The sequence below is a fragment of the Mugil cephalus genome, chromosome 20, assembly GCF_022458985.1.
Source record: "Mugil cephalus isolate CIBA_MC_2020 chromosome 20, CIBA_Mcephalus_1.1, whole genome shotgun sequence".
Classification (NCBI taxonomy): domain Eukaryota; kingdom Metazoa; phylum Chordata; class Actinopteri; order Mugiliformes; family Mugilidae; genus Mugil; species Mugil cephalus.
Genome location: NC_061789.1, coordinates 15,708,377 through 15,729,514, shown reverse-complemented (window position 1 = coordinate 15,729,514; position 21,138 = coordinate 15,708,377). Strand labels below are relative to the sequence as shown.

Below are 21,138 nucleotides of genomic sequence, written 5' to 3'. Positions count from 1 at the left end.
AAGACAGACACTGAAAAAAGATGGAAAAGAAGAAGAAATCTGAAGACTGAAACTGAAAAACACATAATAATATAAATATGATATAGGTATATCATTGAACATTTTTCAATGGCAATACTTGTTTTCATATCAATACAACTTGTGTTACAATGACAAATGTTTTTCTCAATGCCAAATTCTGTTTTCAATGCCAAATATTAAAGTCAGTGTTGTAACTCCATACTCAGGGCCGCTTTATCAATGACCGACCACACTGGCTTTTCATTTAATTGATCACACGCAATCAACACGTTTTAGGTAGTTCGTTTTGACCCAAGTGATATTTTCGTCAACTTTTCAGTCATGACCAGGCTGGACAAGCTGACATGAAAGATAAGTTGGTCACACTTTGTGTGAATTGGCAAACCTTGACAGTTTTAGGCACATGATTATTTTTGATGCAAAGTTATCATTAACTTCAGATGACGCCACCCATTAATACCAAACTGTACAAAACTACTCATTTTGGGTCTACAAGGATAAGTCATTACAAAACAGTAAATAACTTAATACATTCCCTTATACCATTTGTTATCTAAAATGGTGAAATATGGTTGATACCAAATTGTACATTTTCAAAGAAGGCACCATAACTGGCAACATTGCGTTTACAAGGATTAGTCATTACAGCATTCCTTATGACATCTGTTATTTCAAGTGCTGAAACACATATGGTTAACCAGCTTCATACCTTCTGAGGCAACAATCGAATCACCCTTTACAAGAAAAACAGTTTATATGGCCTATTGGCTCTTTTATTCAGTCCTATAGGGAAATGCCTTCAAACCAGCATCAATCCTTAAGGGTACACTTGCACATAGTCAGGGATTTTTTTAAGGATTGGAGACGCAGTGATCTTCCAAGGAAACTTAGTGAAGCAGATGAAAATACATCAAGCTGGTTTCCCTTTGAAAGGAAAATGTCCAGCAGAGTCATCATCTCAGAACTGGTAGAAGCACCTGATTGGAGCAGAGTCGATGAGAAGATGGGTTGTTGCTCACAATGAGACATATCGGATATTTGAGGATCAGTGGGGAAAAACACTTGGCAATTTTTCAAAGTGAAAGAAAAGAAGAAAATAATAATAAACACTTCAAGACCACTAACTAACTATATAACACCCTCATTATGACTCTTTATGGGTATTTGTGTGTATCATTGAAATAACATAGGCAGAGCGAGCAACAGAGGAAATCCCACAATGATTAATAAATATAGTTATATTCACAATAAACAAATTATCACAGACAAAGAGGTTTGATTAATTTGACTTTTATTAGGTGCATTTGTGCAACAGCTTCAGTGCAGTAGACGAGACATTTTTAGATACTGGAAAAAAGACTGCTGCACACAAAAGAGTCTCTCCAGACCCTTAGTGGTACTGTCTGCCCAGAGCAGAGACCACCACAGCCAGGAACTTCTGCCAGGCCTCCTGGGCTCCAGGGGTGAAGACGCTGGGGCCAAACTTGGCAGCAACACACACACTGATGATTTCAGCAAGAGCCTACGATGAGAAAGAACGCATTAGAACGGCATTAAAGACAGTGGTTGAAAAGATCAGAATGATGAAAATAAGACATCAGCAGTGACTTACCCTGAAGTTATCAGGATCCACGTGAAGCTTCTCAGAGTGCATAGTGCTGAGGCTGGCATAGGCACTCTTGATGTTGTCCAAGTTCTTCACGGCATTTTCCAGCCCACCCATCACTGTCTTGCCGTGCTGGGCCACCTTAGGGTTTCCGAGGATGGCAGCATTGCTGGACAAGTTGCCGAAGGACGCAAAGTGTCTCTGAGTCCAGGGATACACAATCAAAAGCCTGAAACAATATGATCCAAGATCAAAATTTAAAAAAGGTTAAAAAAAGTGAATTAGTATAATATCAGAGTAAATACAATAAAAGACAAGTCACCTGGACAGAGCCTGCGGTCCAATTTCGCCCACATCGAGCTTTCCCCACAGGGATGTGATGGCGCTGCGCTCTGCATCTGTCCACTCGACCATGTTGACGACGTTAAGGAGTTCTTTCAGAAAATCTGATCGCAATCCTTTCGAAAATATTAGCCTCTTGCAGGTTTTATTAATTTCTAATTGCCACACCTCCCAGCCTAGGAAGCACCTGATTGGCGCAGAGCTGAAGAGAAAATGGGTTGCTCCCCACAGATCGGAACCTTGCCAGTACTGGGGGTGACGGGTTCAAAAAAACAAAATAACACTGCATAACCCTATATGTCAAAGTCAAAACATAGAAGTAAATTTTAAAAATTACAACGCCAAAATAATATTTTCATAACTAATGAAACTGTTTTTTTATTATGTTAAGGCAACAGACTGATAAAAAATATATAGCCTATCTCAAAATAGGGAGTGGTTATCTCCAAAACTGTCTTTTGGCAATTTCCATCATGGAGGTGTGGTTTGATACTGGGTGTGGTGCAGTTTGGTTCCATATAAAAAAGGACAGTTACAAACCATCCTTACCTGCATTTTCATAACAGTGTTACTTGAAGAAAAAGCAGACATGAGTCTCTCTGGAAAAGATAAGTCCGTGGTGAAGGCTTTCTGGGCCAAAGCGTCCTCAAAGTCCGCTGAAATTGGAGCTGAGGCTCTTGGCAGGTTGGTTTTCTTCCTTTAATACATACACTTAATATCATTTCATTTTATTCCTTAATAACATTCTTCTATTTTCACCTCGTTCATCCTCGTTTTGACAGGATGCTGACCTCGTATCCTCAGACCAAGACCTACTTTTCGCACTGGAATGATCTGAGCCCTGGCTCTGCTCAGGTGAAAAAGCATGGTGCAACCATCATGGCTGCAGTTGGAGACGCCGTGGGAAAGATTGATGACCTTACTGGTGGTCTGTCCAGCCTCAGCGAGCTGCATGCCTTCAAGCTCAGAGTGGACCCTGCCAACTTCAGGGTAAGCTGAAGGAACGATCAATGAACCAAACTAGTTTTTAAATATTGACAGCTTAGATCATTATAAGGCGAGAGTTATAAACGACCAAATAGGCTGTATGGTTTTTATTTTGCTCATAAAATCTCAAATGTGAAGATATGTAACAATCAATTACACAGTTTCTCTTGCTTTGTTTTTTACCGTTCAATATGTAAAGGTGTTTGTTCCTGACTTAACATGTGTGTTTCTCATTCAACAGATCCTGGCCCACAACATCATCTTGGTGTGTGCCATGTTATTCCCTGCAGACTTCACTCCAGAGGTTCATGTCTCCGTCGACAAGTTCCTGCAGAACGTGGCTCTGGCTCTGGCCGAGAGATACCGCTAAAATCCAGCGATCCAAACGCATGTAGTGCAAAAATGCAGCATGCCATCCACAGAAATGTCAAAGCCCAACTTGGGCATCCCATGATGAATATTGAATAAAATCGAAATGTTCACAGATGTTGTCTTTTGCCCATTCTTGACATATGTTGATATTTTAAAAATTGAAGATGAAATGAGCCTTACTGGCGATGTTTTTTTTCTTTCGGAGTTGTCTCTTATGATGGTATGATGCATTAAAATAATAACCCAGCTGAACCTCTTACTATAAAACATCTCGGTTTTTCTTTAACTGTTTAACTCAAAGAAGCAACTTCAGTGCGTTTTCAAAAACCAAAATATAATAAATTGACCGGGCTTCGTGTGGTGTTTGTATGTGTGGTTAGTGTTAATTTAACTTCTGTATTCAAGTTTTACGCTTAATAAATGTAATCGACGGGGCAGGATTAGGGGTGGTGGAGAAGAAAACATATAGCTACTGCCTGCAGACATAAATTTTTTTTTTAAAATTTTAAAAAAAAAAAAAAAAATAGGTAGAATTATTACAAGAAAATGGTGATACTTTTAAAATACGACTCTACAAAAGGCAATTAAACCCCAGCGTCGTTATGGCTAATAAGCGTTTTGGATGGGTGGATGTTAGAACCCAATTTCTCCATCAAAGAAAAGAAATGAAATCAGCAAATTAATGTAACAGTGGCTGGATAAAACTTTAATGTCTCCAAACGGACTCAACGGCATTAAGTGAGTGCAGTAGTTCAATGTCAGTACCAACCTGTGTACATCTTTTCGACATATTTTAAAATAAATATTAGATTTTTGAACGAACAAGATGTGAACTGAATCTGTCTAAAGTTAAGACAAACTTTAAAACTTGCTAGAATGATAAATCTAAGTAGAAACACAAACGTTGTGCTCTCAGGTTGGAATAAAAAATGATATAAATAACAGCTGCTTCGATGATCTAGAGAAGAAAAGGGTTCATATGACAACATAACATCCGTTTTCTTCAGTGAATAAACTAATACGTTGTTTTAAGTTTCTGAGTTGAAACAGAGATTTTCTTAAAGTTGCGTTTACACCAATGCAGTAGGTGAAGTTTTGAAGCTTTGCCATCTTGAAAAGTATGACAGTGCTCATTGCTCTTGTGAAAAACGAATTGTGCTGGGTAGGTGTCACAAAGGATGACTCTCCATTGTGTTGTAGCTGACGTAAACATTGTGTTTCACTGATATGTTGATTTGAGGCATTGTTACTTTTGGATGATTTCAACAAATATTTCAGAATGACTTCATTTAATGTTGTGACGAACCTTTTATGATATGATAGCAAAGTTCGATGTCTGTCTTTTATCACTTTCACTTGCACTCGCTATGTGAGTCTGGCCTCCTGCTTATAGGCTGTTATTCTGACAACAAAGAAGAATTATTCCTTTTCTCCAATATAAAGAGGCTTAGATGCTTGTTTATTCATCACCAGTTCAGATAAGAGAGTAATGTTTTCGTCAAATTTTCGGTCATGACCAGGCTGAACTGGCAAATATCCTTAGCTTTTGGCACATGATACTAATTTCAGATGACTGGTCAAACTGACCCTATTTTCCCGAGGATAGAGGCAGCGCCCTCTTGCGACTTTGGAGGCAGAGTCTGACCAGTACAGTCCGAGAGTGTAGCCACGCATGTATGGAGTCAGAACACTGACTTTAATATTTGGCACTAAAAAATAATATATTTTCAATTGTAAAAAAAGCTGACTTCATACTGAAACAAGCATTGGCAATAAAAATGTTCAACATGACATATATTATATTTATGTTATTATCTGTCTTTCAATGTCAGTCTTCAGATTTCTTCTTCATGTCCATCAGTGTCTGCCTTTTTAACTTTTTTTATTTTTATTTTTATTCAGTCTCACTCATTTTCACTTTCAAGGTTTTTTTCAGTTTCAATGTTTTTATTTATTGTCATTACACATGTACAGGTACAGACCTACAAAATGCAGTTTAGCAACTAACCAGAATTGCAAAAAGCAATAAGTGCGTGCAGCATAAATTGTTTGGTATATAAACAGTATGGTACAGGTTGATTTTATGGCGTATGGAAAATATTTATAGATGAAACCTATGTACAAGTGAGACTATATATATGTAGATGAGTAAGAAAAAAAAAACAAAATGATTGATTGAGGTACTATGAACATATTCTACAGATGGATTTGTGTGTTAAAAGCAAGTAGACTATAAACAGGAACTATAACATAATCTTCATTAGAGGAAATGGCAGATGATAAATTAGGCGTTACAAAATACAGACAAAGTGAGCATTAAACAGTGAATAAATAATAAACAGTAGCCACCTAATGTTACTAAACTAGTGCATACTTTGTACATAAGCATATTGTGCAAACAGATTATTTAAAGTGTAAGATTGTTGTATATTTATAATAATATGAATATAATATAGGTGTATCAGTTGAACATTTTTCAATGCCAATACTAGTGTTAGTATCAATACTTTTGTTGCAATGACAAATATTATTTACAATGACAAATTACTTTTTCAATGTCAAAAATTCTGTTTTCAAGGCCAAGTATTAAAGTCAGTGTTATGGCTCCATACACGGAGCCACGACGTGACCGACCACACTCGCTTTTCATTTCATACGCTCTGCTCTACCTCCACCGGTTATAAGAAAATACTGGGTTATATACTTATTTTAAAAGATTATTTTTTTTACAACTCTTTCACTTGTTGAGCAGTTGACATGGCAACTGGTGGTCACTATTATTTCGAAATTTGTTTCCATAGGGTCAAATAAATAACCGAAACGAAACTTTTTTCACATTGATAATTCATCAAGTAATATTCAACACTATTTTAACTGCAAAAAATGACAGGAATCATGATTAACAAAACAAACAAACAAAACAGAGTACTTGTTGTGTATTTTAGTGTTTTATTTTGGCCCAAGATCCATCCACTAACGGGGAGGAGGTGGCGCTGGTGAGCTATAGACTACTGCAGCCAGTCATTCGGGGGAGCTCTACTTGATTTGGCTTCACTTAAGAGGAGCTGTTCTGCCATCCATATTTATGAAGTCTATGGTTAGAGAGGCTTGTTTATTTATCATCAGTTCAGATATATAAATGTGTGCAAACAGCAGAAGGGTCTACGACAAAGGTTATAGCCTACACATGATAACTTTGTGTAACAGGATTTAGTTTTAGGTAGTTCATTTTAATTTAGAAGCCTAATAATGCTCCATAGATTTATGAAAAAAGACATTTTGCCCAAGTGACGTTCTGGTCAACTTTTCAGGCATGATCAGGCTGGACATGAAAGATAAGTAGATCTACTGACACTTGGAGTGAATTGACAAATATTCTTAGCTTTTGGTACATGATTTTTGATGCAATGTTATCATTTATTTCAGATGATCCCATTCACTGATTAGACTAGATTAGAGTAGACATGGATACGTTTGATTTGTTTTGATTTGATTGGAAGATCTTTATTTTTAACAGAATTAAAAAGAATATATAAAAGAAGCAGTAATCAATGCTGCAAAAAAGAAACAATATCAACAACTTAAACCACAAAATTATGGCCACTGATCATGCTTAACCCATGTTCAAAAGGCGTAATAATATATTATTAATATATTATTTGATGTCTACATATGCTATACAACCTACATACATATACATACACATATATGTGTGTACTGTATCTTTATATACACATATGCCTGTATCCACGTGGCACAATGTAATATCCCCCTGTATATTCCTTTTTGACATCTGTCATCTCAAATGGCAAAATATGGTTGATCAGCTTCATATTTTCTGAGGCTACGATCAAATCTTCCTTTATAATAAGACCAGTTTATATACTGCTATAGCCTATTGGCTATCGTATACCCACATTTAGATCTAAGTTCACAGGGCAGGGGATAGTTAAGGTTAGGTTTTAGCGGTATAGGCTACATGTGCCAAACCGGTACCTTTAAAACAGTGCCAAATGGAAGAATGGAAAACATACAAACTTAGTCCAAAAACGGTGCCTTTTTATTTTTGCAACTGTTATGTTTACCATAATAAAAACAGCAGTGTATTGAAACCAGAAGAAATACAAAGCACATACAGAACCCAGAGAACATAAAAAATAAATAAATTTAAAAAAAAATCACAAGATTTTGCAGTACTTTCAATCATCTTTAAAGTTTTACGTGTTTCAAAAACACCTAGCAACCAAGCTTTAAAGTTTCAGCAGTATTAATTTAGCATTAGCATCAGTAAGTTACGGTACGTTTCTCGGCTTTTAAACAAATGCTATGCGTCGTCAGATGTCTAATCAAATTCGAGGTGTTACCTCCCTTGTACAATAAGCTACCTCCTTCGATCGCTTGTGGCAGTCTGCATCTCTTGAGCTGAATTACAGCCAAGCTTACAACCAGGCATTTTGAAGGGTCACTTCCATCCATGCAGGTGAAAAGCTGACCTGACGCTACATGTGACTAAATATTCAGTTGCACCGAAATTAAGCACCGAAATTTGCGTTGCTTTTCGGTCTGGTTACTGCCTGGGTTAACTATATTCCTAGTCACAGCTCAGTAACTATATAACCGTTGTAGTGGACTGGTGGGCTAATAAGATTCTCACTGAATGAAAGTGTGGATTTAATAGGGATAGAACAAAGGAAAAGTTTGGTTGTCCTTCTAACTAAATTAAACCTTCATTGTAACTGTCTATGGGTATTTGTGTAGACTACATCACTGAAGTAAAATAGGCCACAAGGTAAATTCGTACGTTCTATTTTTATGCTTATTCAAGTGTTGTTGTTGTTGTTGTTGTTGTTTTATTATTATTATTATTATTTTGTTGAACCATTGAGCAAAGTGAGCGGAGTCAAATTCCTTGTGTGTGTTCACATACCTGGCCAATAGAGCTGATTCTGATTCGGATTCTGAAATCAAGCAATGAATAATAAATCACAATATACAAATGATCATACACACAGAGGTTTGTTTAATATGAGTTTTATTAGGTGCATTTGTGCAACAGCCTCAATGCAGTAGATGAGGAATTTTTAGATACTGCTTTAAAGACTGCTGCACACAAATGAGTCTCTCCAGACCCTCAGTGGTACTGTCTGCCCAGAGCAGAGACCACCGCACCCAGGAACTTCTGCCAGGCCTCCTGGACTCCAGGGGTGAAGACGCTGGGGCCAAACTTGGCAGCAACACACACACTGATGATTTCAGCAAGAGCCTGCGATGAGAAAGAACGTATGAGAACGTCATTAAAGACAATGGATGAAAAGATCAGAATGATGAAAATAAGACATGACATCAGCAGTGACTTACCCTGAAGTTATCAGGATCCACGTGAAGCTTCTCAGAGTGCATAACGCTGAGGCTGGCATAGGCACTCTTGATGTTGTCCAAGTTCTTCACGGCATTTTCCAGCCCACCCATCACTGTCTTGCCGTGCTGGGCCACTTTAGGGTTTCCGATGATGTCAGCGCTGGTGGACAAGTTGCCGAAGGACGCAAAGTGTCTCTGAGTCCAGGGATACACAATCAGAAGCCTGAAACAATATGATCCAAGATTAAATAATAATAATAATAATAATAATAATAATAATAATAGTAATAATAATAACAATAATAATAATAATAATAATGTTTAAAAAAGTGAATTAATATAATATCAGAGTGAATACAATAAAAGACAAGTCACCTGGACAGAGCCTGGGGTCCAACTTCGCCCACATCGAGATTTCCCCACAGGGCTGTGATAGCGGTGCGCTCTGCATCTGTCCACTCGACCATGTTGACGACGTTGAGGAGTTCTTTCAGAAAATCTGATCGCAATCCTTTCGCAAATATCAGTCTCTTGCAGGTTTTTATTACTTTCTAATTGCCACACCTCCCAGCCTAGGAAGCACCTGATTGGCGCAGAGCTCAGAAAATGGGTTGCTCCCCACAGTGAGTCAGATCGGAACATTGTCAGTACTGCACTTATTATTATTATGTTTTTTTTTGTTTCTTTTTTCTCCTTTTTTTAATCTTTTTTTTAACCAAAGAAAGACCGCAAAGACTAATAACATGCTTAGAAATCACCTGGATGGACCTTTTACATATTTGTTGAACCCAAAATTAAAAGAAACTAAATCAAAACAGAAATAGACAAGTCTTAATAATTTCATGACTAATGAATACGTTCAATAGTTATTTTCTGATGTGATGTATATTGTCCACCGGGAAGCCCATTTTGTCATTCTTAATATATGCTACATATTTATTATTTAGTTATTATGTTAAATTAACAGGTTAATAAAAGATATATCTCAGGACAGGGAGTGGTTAATCTCCAGAACCTTCTTTTGGTCATTCCCATCATGGAGGTGTGGTTTGATACTGGGTGTAGTGCAGTTTGGTTTCATATAAAAAAGGACAGTTAGAAATCGTCCTCACCTGCATTTTCATAACAGTGTTACTTGAAGAAAACGCAGTCATGAGTCTCTCTGGAAAAGACAAGTCCGTGGTGAAGGCTTTCTGGGCCAAAGCGGCCCCGAAGTCCGCTGAAATTGGAGCTGAGGCTCTCGGCAGGTTGGTTTTCTTTCTTTAATACATACACTTAATATCATTTCATTTTATTCCTTAATAACATTGTTCTATTTTCACCTTGTTCATCCTCGTTTTAACAGGATGCTGACCTCGTATCCTCAGACCAAGACCTACTTTTCGCACTGGACTGATCTGAGCCCTAGCTCTCCTCAGGTGAAAAAGCATGGTGCAACCATCATGGGTGCAGTTGGAGACGCCGTGGGAAAGATTGATGACCTTACTGGTGGTCTGTCCAGCCTCAGTGAGCTGCATGCCTTCAAGCTCAGAGTGGACCCTGCCAACTTCAGGGTAAGCTGAAGGAACGATCAATGCACCAAACTAGTTTTTAAATACTGACAGCTTAGATCATTATTAGGCGAGAGTTGTAAACGACCAAATAGGCTGTATGGTTTATATTTTGCTCAGAGGTGAAGATATGTCACAGTCAATTACACAGTTTCCCTCTCTCTTTATTTTTTATTTTTTTTATTTTTTACCGTTCAATATGCAGAGGTGCTTGTTCCTGACTTTACATGTGTGTTTCTCATTCAACAGATCCTGGCCCACAACATCATCTTGGTGTTGGGCATGTTATTCCCTGCAGACTTCACTCCAGAGGTTCATGTCTCCGTCGACAAGTTCCTGCAGAACGTGGCTCTGGCTCTGGCCGAGAGATATCGCTAAAATCCAGCGATCCAAACGCATGTAGTGCAAAAATGCAGCATGCCATCCACAGAAATGTCAAAGACCAACTTGGGCATCCCATGATGAATATTGAATAAAATCGAAATGTTCGCAGATGTTGTCTTTTGCCTATTCTTGACATATTTTGCTATTTTTAAGATCTAAGATGATTTAAGCCTATTATTATTATTATTATTATTATTATTATTATTATTATTATTATTATTATTATTATTATTATGTAATTCTCTCTTATGATCGGGATTTTTTCAGTTGACATGATGGTCCTTTGACCAAGAAACCACAGAGGAAACAAGGGTGTTGGAGCTTCTAAGGTCACCCACAAAGCTGTACAGCATCTTAACTCATATCAGCTCCAGTCAAGGTGCAGACGCAGCAGATAGAACACAGTTGTTTAACAGTATTTTTTTTCACTGCACTGTGGTAAATAAAAACTTAGCGCCTGAGTCCACGCATTGTCAGCATAGCAATATTTGTTTTACTGGCCATAGTTTCCTTAACTCTTCAGGCTCTAATAAGTTCAAATAAGAAAGGTTCATTTTAAAAGCTTGTATTTAAATAATAATAATAATAATAATAATAATAATAATAATAATAATAATAAAATGAAGAGACGCATGGTCACATTAAATCTGTCTTATTTGTCTATTTCAAATGCTACATACTGAAAGGTTGATTATTTATAACAAGACTATCAAGGAATAATGCAATGATTAGAAAATAAGATGTGAAAATCATTGTCTCAATATAAAATATGCACATGCATGCTAATGCTACTTGGAAGGGTGGCAGGGTACAGTAAAATCTTTAAGTTCCGTTTAACCCTAATTAACTGCTACTCCTTTGTCTGTATATTACTGTAACGGTAGAAAACAACAGCTTGTGATTGAAAAAAAATAATGGTAAATAGTAAATTTCAGGTACAGCAACATGTCGATATTTTTTTACAGCACCTGGCTGGAAACTGTGCTGCTAGATATTTACTGTTTTTGACAGGAAAAGCTTCCAGAGTGAAGATGTATAGCAAGTATATGTGTTAACTGTGTATGGGAATATGCACGACGCAGGCTGAGGAATATGTTGATATTCAGCCATTGCCCTCAAGATAACTAAATATTTTTGAGGACGTGTTATCTTTTATTTCAGAGGACTCCACCCATTGATATCAAAGTGTACTTTCTTTTTAAAAGATGCCAGAATAAACGGCAACAGCAGATAAAGTATTACTGTCTTAGTGAGGCCTGTCTGTTCAAATAGTGAAACACAAATCAAGCTCCCATGGCCGAGGTTATAAAATCACATCATCCATACAAGGTCATTGCTAATACTTTGACGATGTTTACTTCTGCCTAAGATTTGCAGCCTTGAATGGAGACATATAGACGTTAAGTCTCATTGGTGGTGTTTAACAAAAACAAAGAAAAAAAAGACTTATTATCCGCCATATTACCTTGGACACTATTTTGCAAACTACTTTTGTATATTTTCATAATGCTAATTCTGTACATTTTTTTACACTGCTTACTTTTTATTTTACTTTAATTGAATCTAATTTTACTTATCTGTCTTGTGGTTTTATGAATGTTTACTTTTATGTGCAACGAAGCTATGGCGACAAAGTTATTTCCCTCGTGGATCATTAAAGTCTGTCTGAGTCTAAGGGATCATTAGCTCCTGAGAATCATGCTCTCGTCACTTTATTTAATGGCTGTGTAAAACTGAAATAAAAACGTGGCATACAGAAAGAGGTGATTTTAATTTGAAATTTATTTGGTGCATGCAACAGTTTCAATGCAGTAGATGAGACATTTTGTAAACTGGAACAAAAAAAATCTGCTGCACACAAAAAGTGCCTCTCCAGACCCTTAGTGGTACTGTCTGCCCAGAGCAGAGACCACCACAGCCAGGAACTTCTGCCAAGCCTCCTGGACTCCAGGGGTGAAGACGCTGGGGCCAAACTTGGCAGCAACACACACACTGATGATTTCAGCAAGAGCCTACAATGGCAAAAATTTTAAATAAAATATGGCATTAAAGACAGAAGTTGAAAAGATCAGAATTCACATAAAACAAGTGTTGACATTAAAGACACCTCAGCAGTGACTTACCCTGAAGTTATCAGGATCCACGTGAAGCTTCTCAGAGTGCATAACGCTGAGGCTGGCATAGGTACCCTTGATGCTGTCCAAGTTCTTCACGGCATTTTCCAGCCCACCCATCACTGTCTTGCCGTGCTGGGCCACCTTAGGGTTTCCGAGGATGGCAGCGTTGGTGGACAAGTTGCCGAAGGACGCAAAGTGTCTCTGGGTCCAGGGGTACACAATCAGAAGCCTGGGGGGAAAATTCAAGAATAAAGAGAAAGAAAATAAATGATTATATTCTCATGGAATGAATGAATGAACACAGGGAAAAGATAGATCACCTGGTCAGGGCCTGGGGTCCAATTTCGCCCACATCGAGCTTTCCCCACAGGGCTGTGATGGCGCTGCGCTCTGCATCTGTCCACTCGACCATGTTGACGACGTTAAGGATTTCTTGAGGTTATTTTGGAAAAAGTCTCGGATCACAACACTTTTTGCAAAAGTTGATGACTGTTGGCTCTTTTTATAATTGCCAAATGCCCCACCTCTCAGCCTCGGACGCGTCTGATTGGACCAGGGTCGACGAGAAGATGGGTTGTTTCACGTAACAAGTCAGATCGGATCTTTGCCAAATCTGAAATTAAAATGATAAGAAAATACTGAAAAATATTTCCAGGAATAGACCCTTTTTTTGCAACTCAGTAAATTACTGTCGGTCTAAAAATATATAAATGCATTTGAAATTTAACTTTTATACTGTTATAAAACGTTAAAAAAAGATGCTTTTGGCACCATTACTAAATGAGCATGGTTTTTGAATGCAGAATTAAAAGTTGCAACACTTTTTATTTTATTTTTTTATTTTATTTTTATAACAATCCACGTCTATGTACTGTATCAAATACAACCTATTAAAAAGTCCCTCCTTTGCTCCGTTCTTCTCTTATATTCTAACACAAATAAAGTCAGAAAGTTAACATATATGTAGCATAAATACAGAATATAATACATTTACAGTGCATCAACTACTGGCAAAGCACAACCATTTGCAACAATACAACAATTTATTAATTTAATTTATTTATGATTTTCCAACATTTTCATCACAATCACTATTGTAATTTTGTCCTTTTTGATTGCATGCTTCCTCATGCCAGGTTAGTCTCTGTTGGCCTGCCTAATAATTTCAAATCTTGAGTTTGTATTTATTTATTTATTTATGTATTAGCCCCGTTATCATATCATCTTTTTAATGACTGAAATGTCGATTTCCACAGATATTTGCAATGCTTTTTTGTTACATGGCGATGTAGTCTACGAGAATGCGAAAACACCCCGTCATTTTGAACTTTGCATGACAAATATAATTTAATTAAACATGTAGACCTCTTGATAAAAATTCTAAGTGAGAACAGGGAGCGGCTGCTTTAATCTCCACAACCGGCTTTTGCGATTTCTTTAGTATGGGCGTGGTTTAGATTTGGTACAGGGTGTGGTGCAGTTTGGTTTTATATAAAAAAAGACAGTTACAAATCGTCCTCACCGGCATTTTCATATCAGAGCATTCAAAAATAACTTGAAGAAAACGCAGTCATGAGTCTCTCTGGAAAAGACAAGTCCGTGGTGAAGGCTTTCTGGGCCAAAGCGGCCCCGAAGTCCGCTGAAATTGGAGCTGAGGCTCTTGGCAGGTTGGTTTTCTTCCTTTAATACATACACTTAATATCATTTCATTTTATTCCTTAATAACATTGTTCTATTTTCACCTTGTTCATCCTCGTTTTAACAGGATGCTGACCTCGTATCCTCAGACCAAGACCTACTTTTCTCACTGGAATGATCTGAGCCCTAGCTCTCCTCAGGTGAAAAAGCATGGTGCAACCATCATGGGTGCAGTTGGAGACGCCGTGGGAAAGATTGATGACCTTACCGGTGGTCTGTCCAGCCTCAGCGAGCTGCATGCCTTCAAGCTCAGAGTGGACCCTGCCAACTTTAGGGTAAGCTGAAGGAACGATCAATGAACCAAACTTGTTTTTAAATATGCTAAATGTTTTTTTTTTTTGATTTTTTTTTTTTTCCTTTTTACATAAAAGTTGAAACGTAAGGTGGCAATCTTAGTTTGTATGTTCCTGACTTTACACGTGTGTTTCTCATTCAACAGATCCTGGCCCACAACATCATCTTGGTGTTGGCCATGTTATTCCCTGCAGACTTCACTGCAGAGGTTCATGTCTCCGTCGACAAGTTCCTGCAGAACCTGGCTCTGGCTCTGGCCGAGAGATACCGCTAAAAATCCAGCGAATGGTTCACAATAAAGTCAACGTCCCTTTAAAAGCTGGGAGCGTTTGGTGAATAGATCGAATAAAAATGAAATGTCCTCTAGTTCTTGGTCTCGTCTCCTTTGTCTTCACGTGCAGCCGACTAATTTTACTAGGTGGAATGGGAATAATAAGAATAATACAGACGTGTGTCGATACATTTTTTTCTTTTCTTTTCTTTTCTTTTTTTTTTTTTTTTTTTTTTACAAACGAACTTATTTGAAATAACTGTTCATTTATTACACCTGCCGAGGTCCTTTGCACCTTAGCTTAAAATAGAGTCTCTAAATTTTGTGATGCACAACAGTGACTCATCAGAGAATGGGCTTCTGGGGGTGTCCTGTGGTCCTGTGGTCCTGTGGTGTCTGGCAACAGAATGTTGTTAATGGGGGTCTTTGGGTTGAGGGGATACTTGATCCGTTCGGGATCTCGTTAGTTTTGAGGTCAGATCAACACCTTGTGCTGTCTTTCGTGTTTTTTGTTTTTTTTGTTTTTTTGAGTTGTCCCTAAATCGTGTTTTTGTGTCTGTGTCAGGCTGCATCCTACTGGGAGTGGGTGCTGCCTTCAGGGAGTGTCATTGCTATGGGGCGGGGATGCCTGGTCTGGTCTAGCTGTGTGGTACATGTCTAACATCGACTCGAGTTGCAGATCCAAAGGTTTTCCAACAAAACATTTAATTTTCACAAGGTGGTCATTTACTTAATGTCAGTAGTTTTAATGTTGTGGCTGATCGGTTTATATGTCACAGGTCAACAGTTTTTGGTCTGCCACCGCTCGCTTGGCAACAGAGCAGTGTTTAGCAAACTTCAACAAATCTGCTTTTTTTCTGAAAGTTTGCAAACTGCTGCATTATTATCCAGTTTTTATTGAGCTTTCTGACTTGAGAGTGCCCTCTATTGGATTTATTACGTATTTTATATATTACGTAGATCCTGAATTCAGCCATAATCCAGTTGAGACGACTTGGACCTAGCGGATAAGATGAGAACTGACTCTACTTGCAATGGGTAATAAATAACAACTTTGTCATGAAATTAAGTTTAACCCTGGCCCTCTATGAAAAGTATCTGTGGTCATGTAGTCATGTTCTGCCACGGTATATGCCCAAAATTAGGCAGGACTTTAAGCCATAGTGAGCTTTAAGCGGAATAGGTTTACATTAATATGAAGAACTGAGTTTGAGTCAAGCTGCTTTAAAACACAATGGTCACAGTGTTAGGTTTCAAAAGTAATTTTACTAAAAGCAACAATATTTTGGACGCTCTACCCTTTGAGCAAAATAGCTCATGCGTAGTTCAGAGTTCAGAGCTGACATTTATACTGAGGTACTAGGGGTGGGGACTCACCACATCATGGAAACTGTCGTGAACCTAATTTAAAAATGTGATTTAGTGTCCAAATGTCTGGCTTGAAGTGTGCTTTAATAAACCACAATTGCTCTGATGGGGAAAAAAAGGTAAAAATGAAGTTTTATTCATTCACTGTTCAACTCCAACCAATGTTATTTTGGGGAGTTACGGGGACACTAGTTCCTTAAAATAAACAAATGTTCTGACCCACAAAGGAACAGTTGCACAAATGATTCATTTTATTATTTATGCATTTATTTATACTACATGCAGGAATGACACCACCCTAGTAGACGTGTTTCATGTCGGAGGTTGTTGTGCTGCAGCTTCAGTATTTCAACGTTTTCCTATACATCATTGCTATAACACTGACCCTGGGAAACACTTGTTAACATACAGCTTGACGGAAAACAATCGTCATGGTTTTCGACTGTTTTTGCCTTTTCGCGCAACTTTTATTTTTTATTTTTCTGGACTTTTCGGGTTTGACTGTGGCCGTCGGTGGAGTGACCGTCCTTAATCTCCTGTAATCCAGAGAGCAACTGCTCTGCTCCCGTGTCCCCTGTGATGCCCGGAACGAGGCCTGAGTTTCCCGTTGAATTTCGGAAGAAGCTCCGGGGTTGCCGTGAAGGAGCGAAAATGAAAGAGGTTCAAGCCGGCGGTGCCATCTGAGCGCATGGGCAAAGAGGAGTCTTTGGCGAGCAAGATGGACCAACAACAACTTTGTGTTCTTGTTGGGACCCGGAGGGAGTGTGTCTTGAGCAGTGTTTGGGGTTTTGCGGAAACCTGGCTGCTCGTGGACTTTCCGGACCGCGGTGCGCCTGTGCTTGCCTTTTCGACTCTACGGGCAGATGGAGGAGACACGCTCCTGGGAGTTGGAGTTCACATCCCTCCCTCAGCGGACGAGGAAACAGCATGAGACAAGGTTACTGTACGAAAAAAAAATGTTGTTGCATCACGTTCTTTTTGTATATCTTTGTTTTCAGCACCCCGGAAAGTAGACTTGAAGAATCCTACAACATAGACATGGGATGCGTATACCCATAACATCATTGTTATGATGCTCAAATAACGAGACAATGAGGAGACTGGTGTAGCCTCCAGCGCTACGTGATGACACTTTTGTTGGGTGTTTGTACTCAAACACATTTTTGAGTGAAACTGTAGCTGGTGGTCGAATTAAAACCACAGTCATTTTCCTTTTGCTGTTTTTGGGGTGTTGGAGAAAGATTGTGTCAGTCATCCTCAGTACCTTGAAGTTAGCGGGGTCGACCCGCAGTGTGAAGCCATGCAGCTCACTGAGGTTCAAAAGGTCCTCGCTAAAGTTTAAGTCTATTTTGCTCACAGCCTCAGCAGCTCCAGACATCACGGTCTTTGCTTACTCACCGGAGCAGATAGTGCTGATGCGATGCCCTCCGCCGTTACTCACTTTACCCCAGAAAGCCTTCACGGTGCCCTTGTCTTTCGCAGTGAGACTCATCTTGCCTGTTGGTCGTTTTTGTACTGTGGCAGCTCGTGTGAGATAAACACAAAGCGTATGTCATGGTGGATGTGAATACTTTGCACGAGAAAAGTTAGGACTGCCAGAAAGTGTTTACTTAAAGTTGATTAAATAGAAGTGATGACCAATGAGCATCATGGACTCGTTTCTGAGAGACAGTTACCAGTTTTAAATGCGCACTAAGCTCAAAGAAAAACACTTCAGACAAACGAAAGCGTTTCCACAAATCCACGCTATTTTTGTTTGTTTTCTGTTGGAAGAATAAAACGAAACTCACTTTTGTACTTCATTGATCTTATTTAGCCTAGACACTGTTTTATTTTCCAGCACATATTCAAATCTGATTTGGACTTTGCAGACTTTGCAAAGAAAAGAAAAAAAAAGACTTATGTAAAATAAGTGCAGTTGAAGGGTACTGATTTAAAATCTATGTTCTGCATTTAACTGGACCAAAATTTGTGGTTATCAGTTGATACCAATATGGCAACTGAGGTCGTCTGTGGTGACGCTCGTTGCCAAAGCTTATCTAGACTTCAACGGGTGGATTAGCTCAGAGAGGGACGAGATAATTTTTGTGAACAGTGCACCAGCCTCACTAACTAACTGCACAAGCTATAGTGATATTTAACGCTGTTTATTCTAAAAGAAAAAAAAAGAAAAAAAAAACGAAATAAAGAACACAAGAAAGAAAAAGAAAAAAGCTACAGAGTTACAACCACTTCATTAAATGCACTAACTTAATAAAACTGGCCCGATGCCTTCAGTTTTCTCAGTGCCACCACACTGTACATGCTGGTAATGCTATAGGGAACAGCCTGAACAACGCTGATTGAAGGTAAATTTCAAAGTGAGTATTGTTTCATTTACGGACGAATTACACAAAGGCGACATATTTGGAAACACTCAACATTGTGATGACTAGTGAACTTGTGTATGGACGTTAGACTACACTATATTTGGTAATTTACTACCGTACAAAGTTAGTGCTGTCACCTTAAGGTGAGTAAGTAGTCCATCTTCAAATTGTTTGCATATAATATATGATATAATAATATTTGACCAATCCTTGCCTTGCAGCTAGAGTGAGTTTATTTTGGACTGTGGAGGAAAAACCTTAGATTATTTTTAGTTTCTTATATTTTTTCATTCTTTTCATCCATTTTTATACTTAAGTCTTATAGTTTTATGCACAATATATTTAAAGTGGATGTTTCAGAGAGGGATAATAGAGATTCTTGTCTTAGTCTTGCATGCTGAATTTATCCATTGACGTTTTTATGTTATATAAACAATATGCAGAAAGAGGACAGATGTGCATTTATCTACAGATAAACGAAGAATTCCTTAAATCTACATGCATGGCCAAGGATACACTGGAGTTAGAATCACATTCTTCTCATAACAGAACACCTAACATTTCCTCTAAATATTTTCAAGAAACTATTCGGAACAACATTTAATAATTTATGGACTTAAAAATCAGTGTTTATGTTATCAAATATTAAGCCTTTAACCTTCACCTTTACTGTTGAGTCGACGAACGATTAATGCTTACACCATGGCCCCCCACGACCAGACTCGGCTCAGCTAACTGGGTGGGGACTGAAGGGACATGGGTGTGATACAAAAATCCCCACATCAGGAGACACACGGTCACATCAGAAACAGAAAACACCAATGAGTAATCGACGGGTACCGAGCGAAACTGCCGAGGTCTAATGGATACCTCATATTTACCAGGTAAAATATAAAACGTGTTACCAATGATCAGAGCAACTGTTTGTTTTCTGGAGTTTGAGTTTCGATGTGTTCTAAAACGGGCTACTTGAACCCATAGGATCTCGCATGTTTCTTCATCTTTCTCCTCCAGGGGCAGTGCACCAATTCGGCTCATATACTGACTTAGTAGTTTTAACCTTGCTCCTGTCTCAGTGGAGCCTCTCATCCCAGAGAATGACATGACAGCAAGCAAGTATATAGTTCCTCGTTGTGGTCAGATTTCTCCGCTAAGTTACGTTAGTGCTCCTGGCAGCAACCCAGCAGACACCAGTGATTTGAATACTGGCACCGGTCCCGAAATGATGAGGTAGGAGCTGAAGTTGGAAGGTGAGATTAGAAGGTGCCATATACAGAGACGGTTCCTGGTTTATGATCCTGATAATATTTTAAAGCGTACTTTATAAAACTTTCTTTTTAATACTGACTGTATGAATTTTTATTTTCAGAGTTAAAAAACAAAAAACAAAAAACAAAACAAAACAAACAACAAAAAAAAAACAAAAAAAAACAGAATTTGACAATGTTGGAGCGCCTCCTAGTGGACAGGCGGTAGTAAACTTCACAATGTAATATGTGTAACTTACTCCGATCAGGCATAACATTATGGTCACTGACAGGAGGAGTAAATAACACTGACCATCTTGTGACAGTTGAATGTTCTGCTGGGAAATGTAATTAGACATGTAGCACCCACCTAGACCAGACCAGGCACCCCCACCCCATAGCAATGACACAAAGCCTTCCCCAGCAGGTTGCAACTTGGCACAGGCACACACTCAGAAACGCTTAAGGATCAACTCAAAAAAACATGAAAAACAGAACAAGGTGTTGACCTGGCCTCCAAATTCACTAGATCGCAAACTGATCAAGTATCTGTAGGGTGCACCGGAACAAGCCTGATACACAGAGGTCCCTCCCCTCAACCCATAGCACCCAAAGGTCCATCACTAACCACATTCTGTAGCCACAGGACACCATCAGAAGGCCCATGTCCATTCTCTGGTGAGTCATAACTGTTTTGGAGGGCCAAGGCAGACCTACACAATATTAGGAAGGTGGTCATAATGTTATGTCTGATCGGCATACAATGGCTGAATTACCATGTTTGTTTGTTTTATGCATTTTGCTGCCGCTATTATTCTTACATTCATTTTTCTTTATCATTTTGTTATTATTCATATCGAGCAGTCACAAGGGAACTATCCGAGGTCCTGTTACGCCCCTGCCCGTGTCTGCGGCAACAGTGACCGCTAGATGGCAGCATCAATCAGGGGCGCAAGGTGCAGATAACACGCATGTGTACTATGTTTTGAGTGATCTGCTGTGATTCTTATAGAAAATGAAATGTCTGCCTCGGTACAAATTACCAGTGTTTGTCAATGAGTTGTTTTTAGCTGTGTAACTGTGACCCATATCCCCCTGAAGACTATTAAAGTTTAATTTCCAACATGTCTTTTTGTTTCTTCCTCTTAACTGCA

The 21,138-nt window shown here is 38.6% G+C and overlaps 3 protein-coding genes and 1 long non-coding RNA gene across 8 annotated transcripts; 2 read left to right on the top strand and 2 right to left on the bottom strand.

Annotated features, from left to right (window-relative positions):
• Positions 1-1,295: 1,295 nt before the first annotated feature.
• Positions 1,296-13,229, bottom strand: LOC124997442 (hemoglobin subunit beta-A). 3 transcript variants are annotated; one of them, XM_047571134.1, is made up of 3 exons: positions 13,058-13,209; positions 1,634-1,856; positions 1,296-1,543 (listed from the first exon to the last, which is right to left on the bottom strand). In XM_047571134.1, the coding sequence occupies exons 1-3, from the start codon at positions 13,147-13,149 to the stop codon at positions 1,412-1,414; spliced, it is 447 nt and encodes a 148-aa protein (XP_047427090.1). In that variant the 5' UTR covers positions 13,150-13,209; the 3' UTR covers positions 1,296-1,411. The 3 variants fall into 3 exon arrangements, with proteins under 3 accessions (XP_047427090.1, XP_047427089.1, XP_047427091.1); XM_047571133.1 differs by lacking the exon at positions 13,058-13,209 and adding an exon at positions 1,950-2,112; XM_047571135.1 differs by lacking the exons at positions 1,296-1,543; positions 1,634-1,856 and adding exons at positions 12,385-12,632; positions 12,744-12,966 and having other exon boundaries at positions 13,058-13,229.
• Positions 2,493-15,095, top strand: LOC124997444 (hemoglobin subunit alpha-A). Of its 3 annotated transcripts, none has more exons than XM_047571137.1 (3): positions 2,493-2,653; positions 2,752-2,959; positions 3,198-3,440. In XM_047571137.1, the coding sequence occupies exons 1-3, from the start codon at positions 2,559-2,561 to the stop codon at positions 3,324-3,326; spliced, it is 432 nt and encodes a 143-aa protein (XP_047427093.1). In that variant the 5' UTR covers positions 2,493-2,558; the 3' UTR covers positions 3,327-3,440. The 3 variants fall into 3 exon arrangements, with proteins under 3 accessions (XP_047427093.1, XP_047427095.1, XP_047427094.1); XM_047571139.1 differs by lacking the exons at positions 2,493-2,653; positions 2,752-2,959; positions 3,198-3,440 and adding exons at positions 9,765-9,933; positions 10,032-10,239; positions 10,486-10,728; XM_047571138.1 differs by lacking the exons at positions 2,493-2,653; positions 2,752-2,959; positions 3,198-3,440 and adding exons at positions 14,235-14,404; positions 14,503-14,710; positions 14,875-15,095.
• LOC124997443 (hemoglobin subunit beta-B-like) lies at positions 8,344-9,222 on the bottom strand. The gene is made up of 3 exons (XM_047571136.1): positions 9,062-9,222; positions 8,687-8,909; positions 8,344-8,591 (listed from the first exon to the last, which is right to left on the bottom strand). The coding sequence occupies exons 1-3, from the start codon at positions 9,151-9,153 to the stop codon at positions 8,460-8,462; spliced, it is 447 nt and encodes a 148-aa protein (XP_047427092.1). The 5' UTR covers positions 9,154-9,222; the 3' UTR covers positions 8,344-8,459.
• A 3,204-nt stretch (positions 15,096-18,299) lies between the features above and the next one.
• Positions 18,300-21,112, top strand: LOC124998089. Its single transcript, XR_007111019.1, has 3 exons — positions 18,300-19,621; positions 19,752-19,967; positions 20,849-21,112. It is a non-coding gene; the product is annotated as an uncharacterized LOC124998089 (long non-coding RNA).
• The last annotated feature ends 26 nt before the right edge of the window (positions 21,113-21,138 follow it).

Excerpts from the sequence above, each read along its gene's own strand:
- LOC124997443 (XM_047571136.1), bottom strand. The coding sequence starts at position 9,153 with ATGGTCGAGTGGACAGATGCAGAGCGCACCGCTATCACAGCCCTGTGG. Across the intron at positions 8,910-9,061 it reads GGACCCCAGGCTCTGTCCAG|GCTTCTGATTGTGTATCCCT; the intron begins GTGACTTGTCTT and ends ATATTGTTTCAG. Across the intron at positions 8,592-8,686 it reads TGGATCCTGATAACTTCAGG|GCTCTTGCTGAAATCATCAG; the intron begins GTAAGTCACTGC and ends TTCTCATCGCAG.
- LOC124997442 (XM_047571135.1), bottom strand. The coding sequence starts at position 13,149 with ATGGTCGAGTGGACAGATGCAGAGCGCAGCGCCATCACAGCCCTGTGG. Across the intron at positions 12,967-13,057 it reads GGACCCCAGGCCCTGACCAG|GCTTCTGATTGTGTACCCCT; the intron begins GTGATCTATCTT and ends TTTTCCCCCCAG. Across the intron at positions 12,633-12,743 it reads TGGATCCTGATAACTTCAGG|GCTCTTGCTGAAATCATCAG; the intron begins GTAAGTCACTGC and ends TTGCCATTGTAG.
- LOC124997444 (XM_047571138.1), top strand. The coding sequence starts at position 14,310 with ATGAGTCTCTCTGGAAAAGACAAGTCCGTGGTGAAGGCTTTCTGGGCC. Across the intron at positions 14,405-14,502 it reads GGAGCTGAGGCTCTTGGCAG|GATGCTGACCTCGTATCCTC; the intron begins GTTGGTTTTCTT and ends TCGTTTTAACAG. Across the intron at positions 14,711-14,874 it reads TGGACCCTGCCAACTTTAGG|ATCCTGGCCCACAACATCAT; the intron begins GTAAGCTGAAGG and ends CTCATTCAACAG.